The sequence below is a fragment of the Colobus angolensis genome, unplaced genomic scaffold (assembly GCF_000951035.1).
Source record: "Colobus angolensis palliatus isolate OR3802 unplaced genomic scaffold, Cang.pa_1.0 Scaffold98, whole genome shotgun sequence".
In the NCBI taxonomy this organism is placed as follows: Eukaryota; Metazoa; Chordata; class Mammalia; order Primates; family Cercopithecidae; genus Colobus; species Colobus angolensis.
The window spans coordinates 2162370-2174653 of NW_012123820.1; the positions used below are offsets into that span (position 1 = coordinate 2162370).

The 12284-nt window shown below is 36.7% G+C and overlaps 1 protein-coding gene across 2 annotated transcripts in view; it reads right to left on the minus strand.

The window, feature by feature from the left end:
• Positions 1–12284, minus strand: part of MORC1 (MORC family CW-type zinc finger 1) — a 173583-nt gene that overhangs the window by 29503 nt on the left and 131796 nt on the right. For both annotated transcript variants that reach the window (XM_011932752.1, XM_011932753.1), the window contains 2 exons: positions 4735–4804; positions 2556–2622 (listed from right to left, as the gene is read on the minus strand). In XM_011932752.1, the coding sequence (XP_011788142.1) occupies positions 2556–2622; positions 4735–4804 (137 nt within the window). The remainder of the gene's footprint in view (positions 1–2555; positions 2623–4734; positions 4805–12284) is intronic.

The window sequence follows — 12284 nt, forward strand, 5'->3', positions numbered from 1 at the left end:
CTTTTACACTTTGGTGGGATTGTCAACTAGTTCAACCATTGTGGAAGACAGTGTGGCAATACCTCAAGGATCTAGAACTAAAAATACCATTTGACCCAGCCATCCCATTATTGGGTACATACCCAAAGGATTATAAATCATGCTACTATAAAGATACATGTACACATATGCTTATTGTGTCACTATTCACAATACCAGAAACTTGGAACCAACCCAAATGTCCATCAATGATAGACTGGATTAAGAAAATGTGGCACATACATACCATGGAATACTATGCAACCATAAAAAAAGATGAGTTCATGTTCTTTGCAGGGACATGGATGAAGCTGGAAACCATCATTCTGAACAAACTGTCACAACGACAGAAAACCAAACACTGCATGTTCTCACTCACAGGTGGGAAGTGAACAATGGGAACATACGTACACAGGGTGGGGAACATCACACACCAGGGCCTGTGGTGGGATTGGGAGGCAGCGGACGGACAGCATTAGGAGAAATACCTAATGTAAATGACAAGTTAATGGGTGCAGCACACCAACATGGCACATGTATACCTATGTAACAAACCTGCACGTTGTGCACATGTACCCTAGAAGTTAAAGTATGAAACAAAAAAACCATCACCCAGATCAAGTTATGGGACATTTCACCCAAGAAGTCGTTAAAGCCCCTTTCCAGTCAATCCTCACCCCATTCCCACTCTGGCAATCACCATTCTGATTTCTATCTCCATGGATTATTTTTGCTTCTTCTTGAAATTCACATAAAGGAATATACTGATTTTGATTTTTTTTTAATTGCAAAAAAAGATTGCTTTTTGTGGATTGTTTCTAACATTCACATTGTGTTTACAAGTCAACAGTGATTACAAAAAAACCAACAATCTCATAAAGACCAAAAAGTATTACATGGAATAATATATACATGCATATCCACACTCACATACACACAAATGTGTTTTAGTTTGTTTCTGGATGAATCTTAAATTGTAAAGCAAATTTTCATAAATAATTCTAAGTCAAAGTATCGGCCATGAGAAGGCCTGGCAACAGCACTGGGGGAAAAAATTATGTCACTTATTTAATCAACAAATATTATTGAGTGCCAAGTAAGAGTCAGTGTCATTCTGGATATTAGAGACCCAGGGATAATAGCAAGACAGTCCCCACTCTCATGGAGTGAGTTGGCATCTAGTGAAAAATAGAGAAAATAAGCAAGCTACGATTAAAAAACGGTAAAAAGAAATAGGTAGTAAAGGAGATACTTTAAAATAGTAATATACTTTTTGAAAAAAATAAAACAGGATGATAAAAGTGTGACTTATCAGAAATGGGATGGCCTACTTTAGATGGAGTTGTCAGAGAAGATCTTTCAAAAGCTTAGAATTATGAAGAAGACAAGAAGGCCTATGTCCTTTAGGAGCCTGTATGCAATGGGAAGACAGAGATTCAAACAGATAACTTCATCTGACTGTGATCACTGCTCACCATTGCGTGTCAGAACACAGAATTTAACAAATAACTACTGAACGAATTACAATACAATCTCATCATTGCAACAGTGCCTCTGTGAATACCTGAGTTTGCTGAGGAGAGTCAAGAAGACCCTAAAGAAGGGAAAACTTGAAGACTTAAATGAAAGGGTAACTGACACTGACATATGAGTTGCTGAGGCATTCAAGTAAAGGAAGTGGTACAGACAAAGGGATGAGATGTTAAAACAGAACTACCGGTAATTTAGAACCTTTGGGAAGCAAAGTGGGGGCTAAAAGTAGAGGCAGTAGAGAAGAGGATTTGTGTCATGCTAAGGAGTTTGTAACTTACCTTAAAAGTAGTGGGGGCTGAAAAGGCTTTGGAGTAGAAGAGTAAGGTGATGAGGTCTGAGTGCTGCATTGACTCACTACCCTGTCAGCAAGTGCAGGGAAATAAAAGCCCCTCTCCGTTTTTTCTTGCTCTTAATTCAATGTGCTCCTATGCAAAGAGCACAGGATTTGGATTCAGAGAAACTGGGTCTGAACGCCTGGAAAGCAGCTTAGGTTTGTAACAGAGGATAAGGGTTTGCTTCCTTGAAAACATTCTTTTAATTCTATTGGATATCTAAAACATTCAGCTGATTTCATTTTAAAAGTGATAAAATTCTTATGTCAAGAAAATTCTAGCATGCAATGATTATAATTACATGTATGTATGACAATAAGATAATGAACCACAGGGGAAAAAATCAGTTAATGATTTCATAATCATACCTTATATATGTGTGACATTTTCAGTTCTTTGACTACGTTAAAGTAATTTGAATTGGTTACTTGCTGTGGGTAGGAAGTGAAGCCAGCTCCATTTCATTATTTCCAATTCTTCACGAAAGAAATGAAAAGGTTTGGGGGAAAGGTGTATTGCTAATTCTTTCATGTCTCTGTTGTAAAATTTGGTTCCATTCTTGATTGCTTTTGTTGCCATTATTGTCTTTCTTCTTGTATTTAAACATTGATAATTACTTTTCAGCAGTGTAACTGCACTCACTTGGAATTTGTATAATTGTAGTACACTCACCTTTTCCAGCTAGGTAATGAAGAGCTTCTTTTCATTGCTAGAACATCATTGCACAGCTCCTGTTTTTCTTCAAAAGAACATAGACAAACAATCGCATTTGGATGATCACACAATAAACTGAAGAAATGATAAACCACACAATAAACCAAAAGAAATGTTAGCGGTTCATTACCTACCTCTGTATAATATGGATTTGTATTCAAACATCCATTTATAAAACTGTACCAATTGTAAGGAGATTTATAATATGTTCTTATGGTAGTTTATAATGTTTCAAAATAAAGTTTATGTAGTACAGACAGTTATCCTAGAGACTCTGTAACTTTTTTTGGTAATTTTTAAATTTTTTACCAGAGCCTGGAGCACTGATCAGAACTTTTGATTCCCTGCTTTCGCCAGCCTCTACCAAGACAACCATCTTCTCCCTAATATCCCACTCTCTCCTATTTGGGGTTCAGGTTCAAAGACATTCTGACAGATTCCAATACAAAATGTGTCTCCAGTAGGAAGTTGAACTTTAAAGCAGGAAGAGACCTAGAGTCATTTAGTTAGTCTCCTCATTCAGAGGACCTCAGAATTATAGGTTCACAGAGTTTGGTGATTTATTTCCAGTTCACAGCAAAGCAGAAATTCTATGATCCACTTGGATTGTTCTAAGAGTGTCTTGGGGACAGTATAAGCAATGAGTCAATGTGTCCTTCTTCCATGTAGAAGTCTTTATTATAACTGTTTAGATATCTTGTTACACTAAGTAAACCTTTACCAACAAGTTTAGGGTTACTGAAGGCTAAGTAGCAGAGGACATCAACAAGCAAAGTTCTAGATGGTGGGTAAATGGCTGAGGATCTGCCTGACCCTTTTAAGGAAAAAGGATGAATGAACAGATGTTTTCCAACCATGCCGCAGGCACCATTGGTTTTACTCACTGACTTGCAATGCAAAGTGAAAATTTTTAACCCAACAGCTAACTAATAGAAAATAATAGTCATTTGAAAACATTTCACAATTTGTTCCTGCCAAACCTAGGAAGAGTATTTAAATTTAACTATTAATTTTAGGATAAAATTACATTAGCAATTTTTCTAGTACAATTTGGAAATCCAACAGAACCATACTTGAAGGCACAGTAGTAGTTTGAACTGTCTATAAAAGATTGGCTTTAAAATTAAGACACCCTTACAAAAGAAATCCTGATGGTGGAATTGCAAATTATTGTAATTAAGATGAAAAAGAAAAAGTGTGATTTCTTAGGGACCTCACTAATGGGCTCAAACATAAAGTTGTGAATGAATAGCTGATTACGTTACCTAAGCAACAAAGTATGAAGGAAGGAAAAACATGCCACCAAAAGAGAACATAAAACCATGGCATGGACGGATAAAAAAAAAGGATTGGGAATGATGAAACCAAATGAGCTGAGACTAAGATCTTTGAAAGTTATTTCAAAATAAGACAAAGACAATGAAAATAATGGATGTGCTTCTCGGGTCCAAAGGTATAATATCAAAATAAAAAGATAATGGCGTAATAATATTAGAATGCATAACAAAAGAATTACAGTAATAACAATGAACACTAAGAAAATAAAACATTTTGAATCCAGTTTGTTTTCAGCTTCTCCATCCAGGAAATTATTACTGGATTGAATATTATAAGATGGCAACTTCATGCCTTAAATAAGTTCAAGTCTTTTACCTGAGACACATTACATCGCCTGGACATGAAGAAACTATTTAATAAACGTGTTTGTTGAACTACTTTTAGGGACCTCAGAAGAATCATGAAAAGCAAAAAGTTACTGAAAGATGAAAACACGGGAACTGTCATCATCATAATTTTCAAAACAGATTTTGAAAAGTATTGACTTGATTTCCATCCTAATCAACATTAGAATGAGAATTCAAGACAGAGAGTGGCATAAGTCTATGGAAATTTCAGGCAGCGTGGCAGTGCTGGGGACACTATCCTCAGTCAGAAACTGTCTCTCTGCCGCGCCAAAACACACAATGTTGGCAGCTCACCCTCTCTCTACTCCTGTCACTGTCACTTCTAGAACAACAAACTTAATTTTTTAAAATCCAAGTTGCTGACAAACTTCTGATCTATATATTAGGCTGTCAAGCCATATTGAAAGCGTCTCAAACATTATAATATATATATGAGCTGATTTTTTTTTTACCTTGGTTTATAAGAGGAATTTCCTTTTTTTCTTGTTTCAGTGAAGCATCAGTGTTGCTTTTATCTGAAACCTGAAAAACAAGCTCTTTATTTAAAATGGTACAGAAACATAGGACATATTATAAAACTGATAAAAGACCTTGAAAAGCAGTGTCCCCAACAGAAAAGAGATCAAAATGTTAGCAGCAGTAAAGCTATGCACTTGTTATAAAGGGAACAAATGGTACATGTACAAAACAATAACGGTATAAATCTCAAGGATGATTGTATTATCATAGTCATTATTTACTCATTTGATTTCTTTAAAGGGATTTTTGTATTTCTACTAATATTTGTGCAGGTATTTAAAAAATTGATATTACACATGGATTAACAATGTCTACAACAAATGGGTCAAGTCTTTGATTCACCAGAAACAACCATTGAGCCTCTATTGTTTTGAAGAAGCTTAGGGTACCTCTGGTTGCTGCAAAGCAGACAGAGTAGGAGTTCAGCATCTGTGCAATGAAAACTTTGGAGAGTTTGGGGCTGGGGCCTGTAGTTCCAAAGCATAATAGATAAGGAGATGGGGATGGGGAGTTGACCTGGAATACTGGGGAATGGGATATCTCATCTTCTGACAGAATCCCAGGCAAGTTGCCTGAAAGGGGCTGCAGAGTCTTAGTGTGTTGATTGCTGGAGTCAGGAGGGTTACTGGCACCTGGAGAGAGAGGATGGGTATGTGTTCGTGTGCGATTGGGAGGCTGAGAGGGTGGGAGTGGATAGGGGACATTTGAGGGATGGAGTGCACCATTCATAAGCCAGGTCTATGATCACTTTGGGAATTCTGTTAAGACTCATTTTATAAGGCTCACATAAAGCTGACTTACACTTTGGGAATATACCTTAGATGAGAGACAGAGAAAGAGAGAATGTGTCTGTTTATGCCTTCGGGAAAAGACAACCAGAACGCTCCCTCTATGTATTTTGTAAATATGTGAGAAGGTAGAGGAACAGGCAGTTATGAAAGAAAGAAAATGAAGAAAGCAAGCAGAAGGCAAAAGCTCCTGTCTGCTGCTTGTTCTGAAGACCCCTGAACACACACTGATATGCACACAACCATGTCCCCATCTGTTACCTCATGTAAGATAGGGAGCTGTCAGTTTTTTTCAAGTTCGTTCATTGTGGATATATCTTTCATCTTTCATGCCCCCTCCAACCTGCTAAACAAATGTGGTCTAGAGAGGATGTCAACTCGCTTTTTTTCCCCCTCCCAGGAAACAAAGGAGTATTTTTACAGAGCATTCTGGAAACTGTGCTCTCTCAGGAAGCAGGTTAAATGGGCACACATGTAGCCTAGCAACAAAATAACGGTGTAGCTGTCTATCATTGCCATTTCCCATTTCACCTAAATCAAGAGCAAGAAAAGCCTTATGGATAAGGGGAAAAGAAATAAGACTACTTATAAGCTACTTTTGTCTATTTCAAAAAATTTTTGTACTTAAACTGTAAATAAGTGCCCCAGGAAGTAATCAAAAGGCATATTTTTTAAAGATTCATTTTGCAAAAAATCTTGAAAGTGACCTTAAAGTGTATGTTTTATTTACTTCTGATTAACATAAAATTTAAAGTTTTTTTCTGATGCGCTGATATATAAGGAAAATCTACATGATATTAAGTGTCTCCAACATCGGACTAAAGATTTTTCGGACCAGTTTATAAGCAGCATAGACTATTATCAACAATAGCTAATAGGAACCACAAGATAGGCTTATGAGAGGAACTATTTAATGCCTTTCGTTATAAGCACTTTGTTATAATCCAAGATGATTATATCAAAACGTAGATTATATCAAAACATGTTAATTTTCTTGGTAACTCTCTTTTATGATTAAATCAGACAAGATGAAAGTATCCAAGGTTAACAAAAATGACAGCACTCCCAGAAAAGAAATTTTGTTGTTGGTGTTATTAACAGAGCCTCATGAAATTAATTATGTTTGTATTCTATTGTTTAGTTCTCTGCTTTGAGTTCTGAAGGGCTGTTTTTTCTAGGATCAGATATGCCCTCTTACCCCAAAAATGTTACTTGTACAAAGCTCTGCCATCTCTACAACATGAAAAATTTCTTTTCTTTTCCTTTGTTGTATTATCTTTATTCTAATGTTTAAAAGATTTTTGGATAAATGATTTAAAGCCTACAGTATTTTCTTTGAAATAACATTGTGTAAATCTGATTTTATAGGATGCTGCCTTCTATTACAATATAGTTGAGAGTCTGAATTTTTTCAAGATGAGACAAGAAAACACACAGCTGTTTTTTCAATTACATTACTTGTATATTTGATCTTACTTACAAAGGTCTTTCATTTACATTAATTGGTTTCCTTATAGAAACGTTCTTCAGTCACTTAGGCTTAACTGTGTCTCATATTCTGAAGGTGGAGGAAACAAACCTTTTGCCTGAGATTTTTACCTATATCATGAAATAGACAACACCTCACACAAAGTAAGTGAGATTATAGTTAAGTCTTAACATAGAGTTTAAGACATCTTAATTAAAATTTATGTTAACAATGAGCAGGGTGGGATCTGTCAGTTCTCCAAGGGATGCAATGGATCAACCTAACACCGCATGCTCAACTTTGTAATGTATCTACTTAAGAAGATAAATACATCATAAATAAGTCAGAGGAAAAAAAGAACATACCACAGGCAGCTGTGCAACACCTATTTAATTTCATTGCTGTTAAGGAAATTTAAAAACTGGGTAATATCAGTTTATCTGATTTCTTTACTTCTACTCCTTTACCCCTCCACGCCTACTTCAAGCACTTATTATTATGAAGGAGCCATAAGGGCTATAAGACCAGTAAATACCTTTCTGCCAACTTCAAAGACTCCTTCTGTTTGCACTCATCCACAGTTAACATTATGTTCCAGGCCCTCCCCTTCACTCAGTCATTTATTCACTAACATTGGGTTTCTAGTGTAGGCCAGAAAGTATTATGGTGAAAAGTTCAAAGTCCTGCTGATATGGTTTGGTTGTGTCCCCACCCAAATCTCATCTTGAATTGTAGCTCCCATAATCTGATAATCCCATAATCCTGTAATAGGAGGGACCTAGTGGGAGGTAACTGAATCATGGGGGTGGGTTTTTCCGGTGCTGTTCTTGTGATAGTGAGTAACTCTCATGAGATCTGATGGTTTTATAAAGGGTAGTTCCCCTACACACGCTCTCTTGCCTGCTGCCATGTAAGACATGCCTTTGCTTCTCTGCCTTCCACCATGATTATGAGGCCTCCCCAGCCATGTAGAACCTCTTTTTTTCTTTATAAATTATCCAGTCTCAGGTATTTATTCATAGCAGTATGAAAATGGACTAATATACCTGCCTTTATGGAACATGTTTTCTACATTCAGTAAACAAAAATATAAATATGTAACATACCGTCAGGTATCGGACGTTCTGTGAAGAAAAATAACACAGGTAAGAGTGGTATAAGTTCTTGCATAATCTGATCCCCTCACCTCTCTGCCATCATCTCACATCCTCCATTTGGCTCTCCAGCAGCTCTTTTACAAATATGACAGGCACACTCCTCTCACGTCTTTGGTTTGTTGTTTTATAGACTTGTTTGCTCCCTCAGCTTTTTCCTAGTCTTTCCTAAGCATCCCCTCAGTGGGGCCATCAGTGGTCACTCTACCTAAAATTGCAACTACTGTTTACCACATGCAATACAGATACTTCCTATTCCCTTCCCATGCTTTCTTTTTCTCCCTAATACTTGTCATTATCTACCATGCACCATATTTACTTATTCATCTTGTCTATTGAATGATCCCCGCACTAGAATGGAAGCTCCACAAAGGCAGGGAGGATTGTCTGTTTTTACCCCTGCTGGATCCCCACTGTTTAGGACAGTAACTGATGCTCAAGATATTCACAGAATAAAAGAAAGTAAAAAAAAAATCAAGTTATGAAAATACATGTGTGTTGCTGACAGTGGTGATGGGCATGGTGTGAGTAGTGGAGTTCAGATATATGAATGACAAAGGAAAAGGCTTAGGTTTATGTTTCTCTCTTTCTCTCTCACTCTCTCTTAGCTGTATTACTATTTTTCTTCACAGAATTTATATGACAGATATTATATTACTTATTTACCCTTTTATTTATTTAATATTCCTTAGGGTACTGGAGGCCAACAATGGTCAGGGTGGCTACAGTGGACTAAGAGAAGTAATGAGCAGTGGGATCTGTAGCCTCAAAAGACATCAGGCCAGGACATCTAGGGCCTTGAGGGCCACAGCAAGGTCACTGAGTTTTGTTCTAAGTATGAGCATCAGCCATGGAAGTCTTCTGAGTAAGAGAATGACATAATATGACATATTCTGGATGACATACTCAGATTTTTAGACTGTGGAGGCCAAGAGAAACAGTAAGATGATTTATGGGAGTACTGTTGTAGTCCAGGTAAGAGATGTCAGTGTGTTGGCCAAGGTGGCAGCTATGGAGGTGGTAGAATACGTTCTGTGTTTAAAGGCTGATTCAGCAAGATTGGCTGATGGGTTGAGCACAGGATGAGAAAGAGAGAGAGAAATTCAGTATGATTCCCAGGTTTTGGCCAGAGTAGCACTGAACGGTGGTATCATTTATTGAGTTAAGGAAGCATGAAGATGTCTCTTGGAATCCTTTCCTCTCTTGATCTTTATAGCCTTCTATGTCTCAACTCTCTCTGGGTAGTTTATCCTTTTTCTGTCTACTCTCAAATTCTCAAGGAACCTATTAAAATTTCTAGAGTTAAGCTGTCACACTTAATGCAAACAATGGCTTCATCGGCATCATCAAGCCTAACTTTTCACCTTTGCTCCAGTTATTTCCAACTGATCTCATGACACACGTGAATGTCTTGCTGAAACTTCAAATCCTCAGTCCTATCTTTGACCACCTGGTCAGATTCCCCTGCCAATGCTCTTCATTTTATTCACAGCACCGTTTTTGTTCCAGATTGCCATCTCAGAACTGCTTTCATTATTTACTTTTCCATACTTCTTACCAAGCTGTACTAACTTTCTTTTAAAATTTCTTAAGTTTTTCTTGTCTTTCTATACTACAATTTTCAGGCAGCATCATCCCACTTGTTTTTGTTGGTCTTTAGTTTCTCCTTTTTACAGCCCAAGCCATTATCCCAATCTGATTAATTTTTTAAACAAAATATCCACGATTAGATGTTCCTTCTTAAAACCATCCCTACGTCCTGCATGCTTACTATCTCAAGCACAAACTCTTTATCTATCTTTCAAAGCTCTTTTCAATGTGATTCTAAGTTATCCAGACACAATTTTAGTATTTCTTAACAAATATTTCTTGTTATAATCAAAATGTTCTCTTCAGAGTTCCCTAAAATTACCATATACACTCTTGCTTCTACATCTCTGCCATGTAAATGTTCTACCTGGAATGGCTTCTCTCTTCTCTTCTTTCTTAAAAGTTTTATCCATAACTTTTAAAGACAAGTGTACATCCTATTCTTTCCAAAACATCTTTTTTGTTATTACTCCAGCACATATTCTTCCTTCCTCTGAATAACTATTAACAGTAAGTTGCATATAGTTTACTTTTACTACAGTTATCAACAGTCAAGCATTTTACCTATGTGACCCAGATAAGACTGGGACCCCACAGCAGCCTTGGATTCTTACCTTGATCCTTCTAAGCAAAACTCAAAACGTGGCTCCATCTCCCAAAAGCAAATCCAACTCTATACAGCTTTGATAAATTTACAGATTTTACTAAAGAGTATATTGGAAAATGGAGGAAATTATTACATGTAGCAAAAAATTGTATCAACTTAAAATTATAATTAAATATCTATTTTTTAACTTCTTCATCTGCTAACTGCCTTATCTCTCTCTGCACACCTGCAGCTTCTCCAGTTCTGCAGCTCCCGGTTTTTTCACTTTGGGCAGTGCCCCTCCTCCCTTCTATCTTCCACATAAGTTCACTCTTCAGCTTTCTCTTTTTTTCCACAAAGAAATTTTGCTTTGTCAATTTTCATTCTCCTAGCTCACCCAATAAACGCTGAATTTGTATTCTTTAGAATTACAGAAGGTGGCTTTAAAAAATACTTTTTATAATGCAAAGGATTATTTTCATTCTATCATGAATATAATTCTCATAACAACCTTGAGAATAGATGGCATTATTACTCTCATTTTATATACAAGAAAATAGAATATCAAAATTTGACACAACTGACAAACCTCATGGAGGTCTGAGTTTGAGCCTGGGTCAGCCTGTCAGAGTATAGAGCCTGTATCCTTTCCATAACATACTACTACCTCATGGTATTGTAAAACTGTCTTCCATTTTTTTTGTTCCTTCAGCACAACAATCAGATACTTGACTTTTTTGGTGTCCCTCAAAAATCTCTAACAAAAGTATTGTTCAATAAATTTGCAGTTAATTGGCTCGTGGTTGGTGGTAGTTTAGACTCCACCACTTGAATATTTCAATTCCTTATAAGTCATCCACAAGATTTTTCCTTAGGTCAGGGACTATAACACACATTGTTTTTGTGTCTCTCTGTACATTTGCTGGAGAACCGATGAAAAATCCTGTGGAAGATGAGTATAGATGATCTTTCCTTCAAAGCTCTTAGGGCAGCTGCATCTTGTAAGAGGGCTTCCTGTGAAAGGTCCAGTATTATTAGCAATGATCACAGCATTATACAGATTATAAACAGGTAATGGTAGCATCATCAACCAGGAATGGTGCCATCATTGAAGCTGATGAGAAATCACCTGCTTTTGAAATTAAGGCAACTTCAGTAATCTTAAACTATGTTATTGTACTACCAGCACAATTTTCTATTTTAAAAAGGCATTCTGTTGGGAGTCAGAAAAATGAGGTGTATCTAGGGTGAATGCAGTTGATTTAGGGACTAATTTTGCAAGTTTTTTGTTTTTCTTTTTTATCTGCTTTTGAGTTACTTTGTCACCTTTTCAGTCTCATTGTTATGATTCACTATCATGTAGTACTGATGCCAAAGACAGTACTTATAGTTGTTTTTCATTTGTTTTGGCCACCATAAAACATAAACCTAGACACGGTAGCAACTCATCAGTTCTAGATGTTCTTCAGTTTTTATAACATACCATGAAGGCTCTGTTAATGATCTTAGGGATTCAGAGTGCATTGATGCTTTTTCTAAGCTGGAATCTGCCTCTTTTGAAGCTTCCCCAAAGAGCTGACCAGGTACCACTAGTAAATGACTTAGCTCAGTTCTGAGACAGGAAGATGGTTCTATCCACTCATTGCTATATATCTTTCTTGAGCCTCAGAAAGTTCTAGGCTCCAGAGGATACTGTTTCATAATAAATATGAGGTTTCATTGCCAAACTCTTGAAATACTTTTGTCAGTGGTGTTCTGACCATCAAGTGTTTAAAAATGTCTATAGATTGGGAAAATGAAACAGATCCCTCTGTCAGTCTGCTCTTGAGGCCCACTGCAAGCCAAAAGACCTAAATGACCACAGAGACAAAAGGGTCAGTCAGTCCAACAAAAAAAA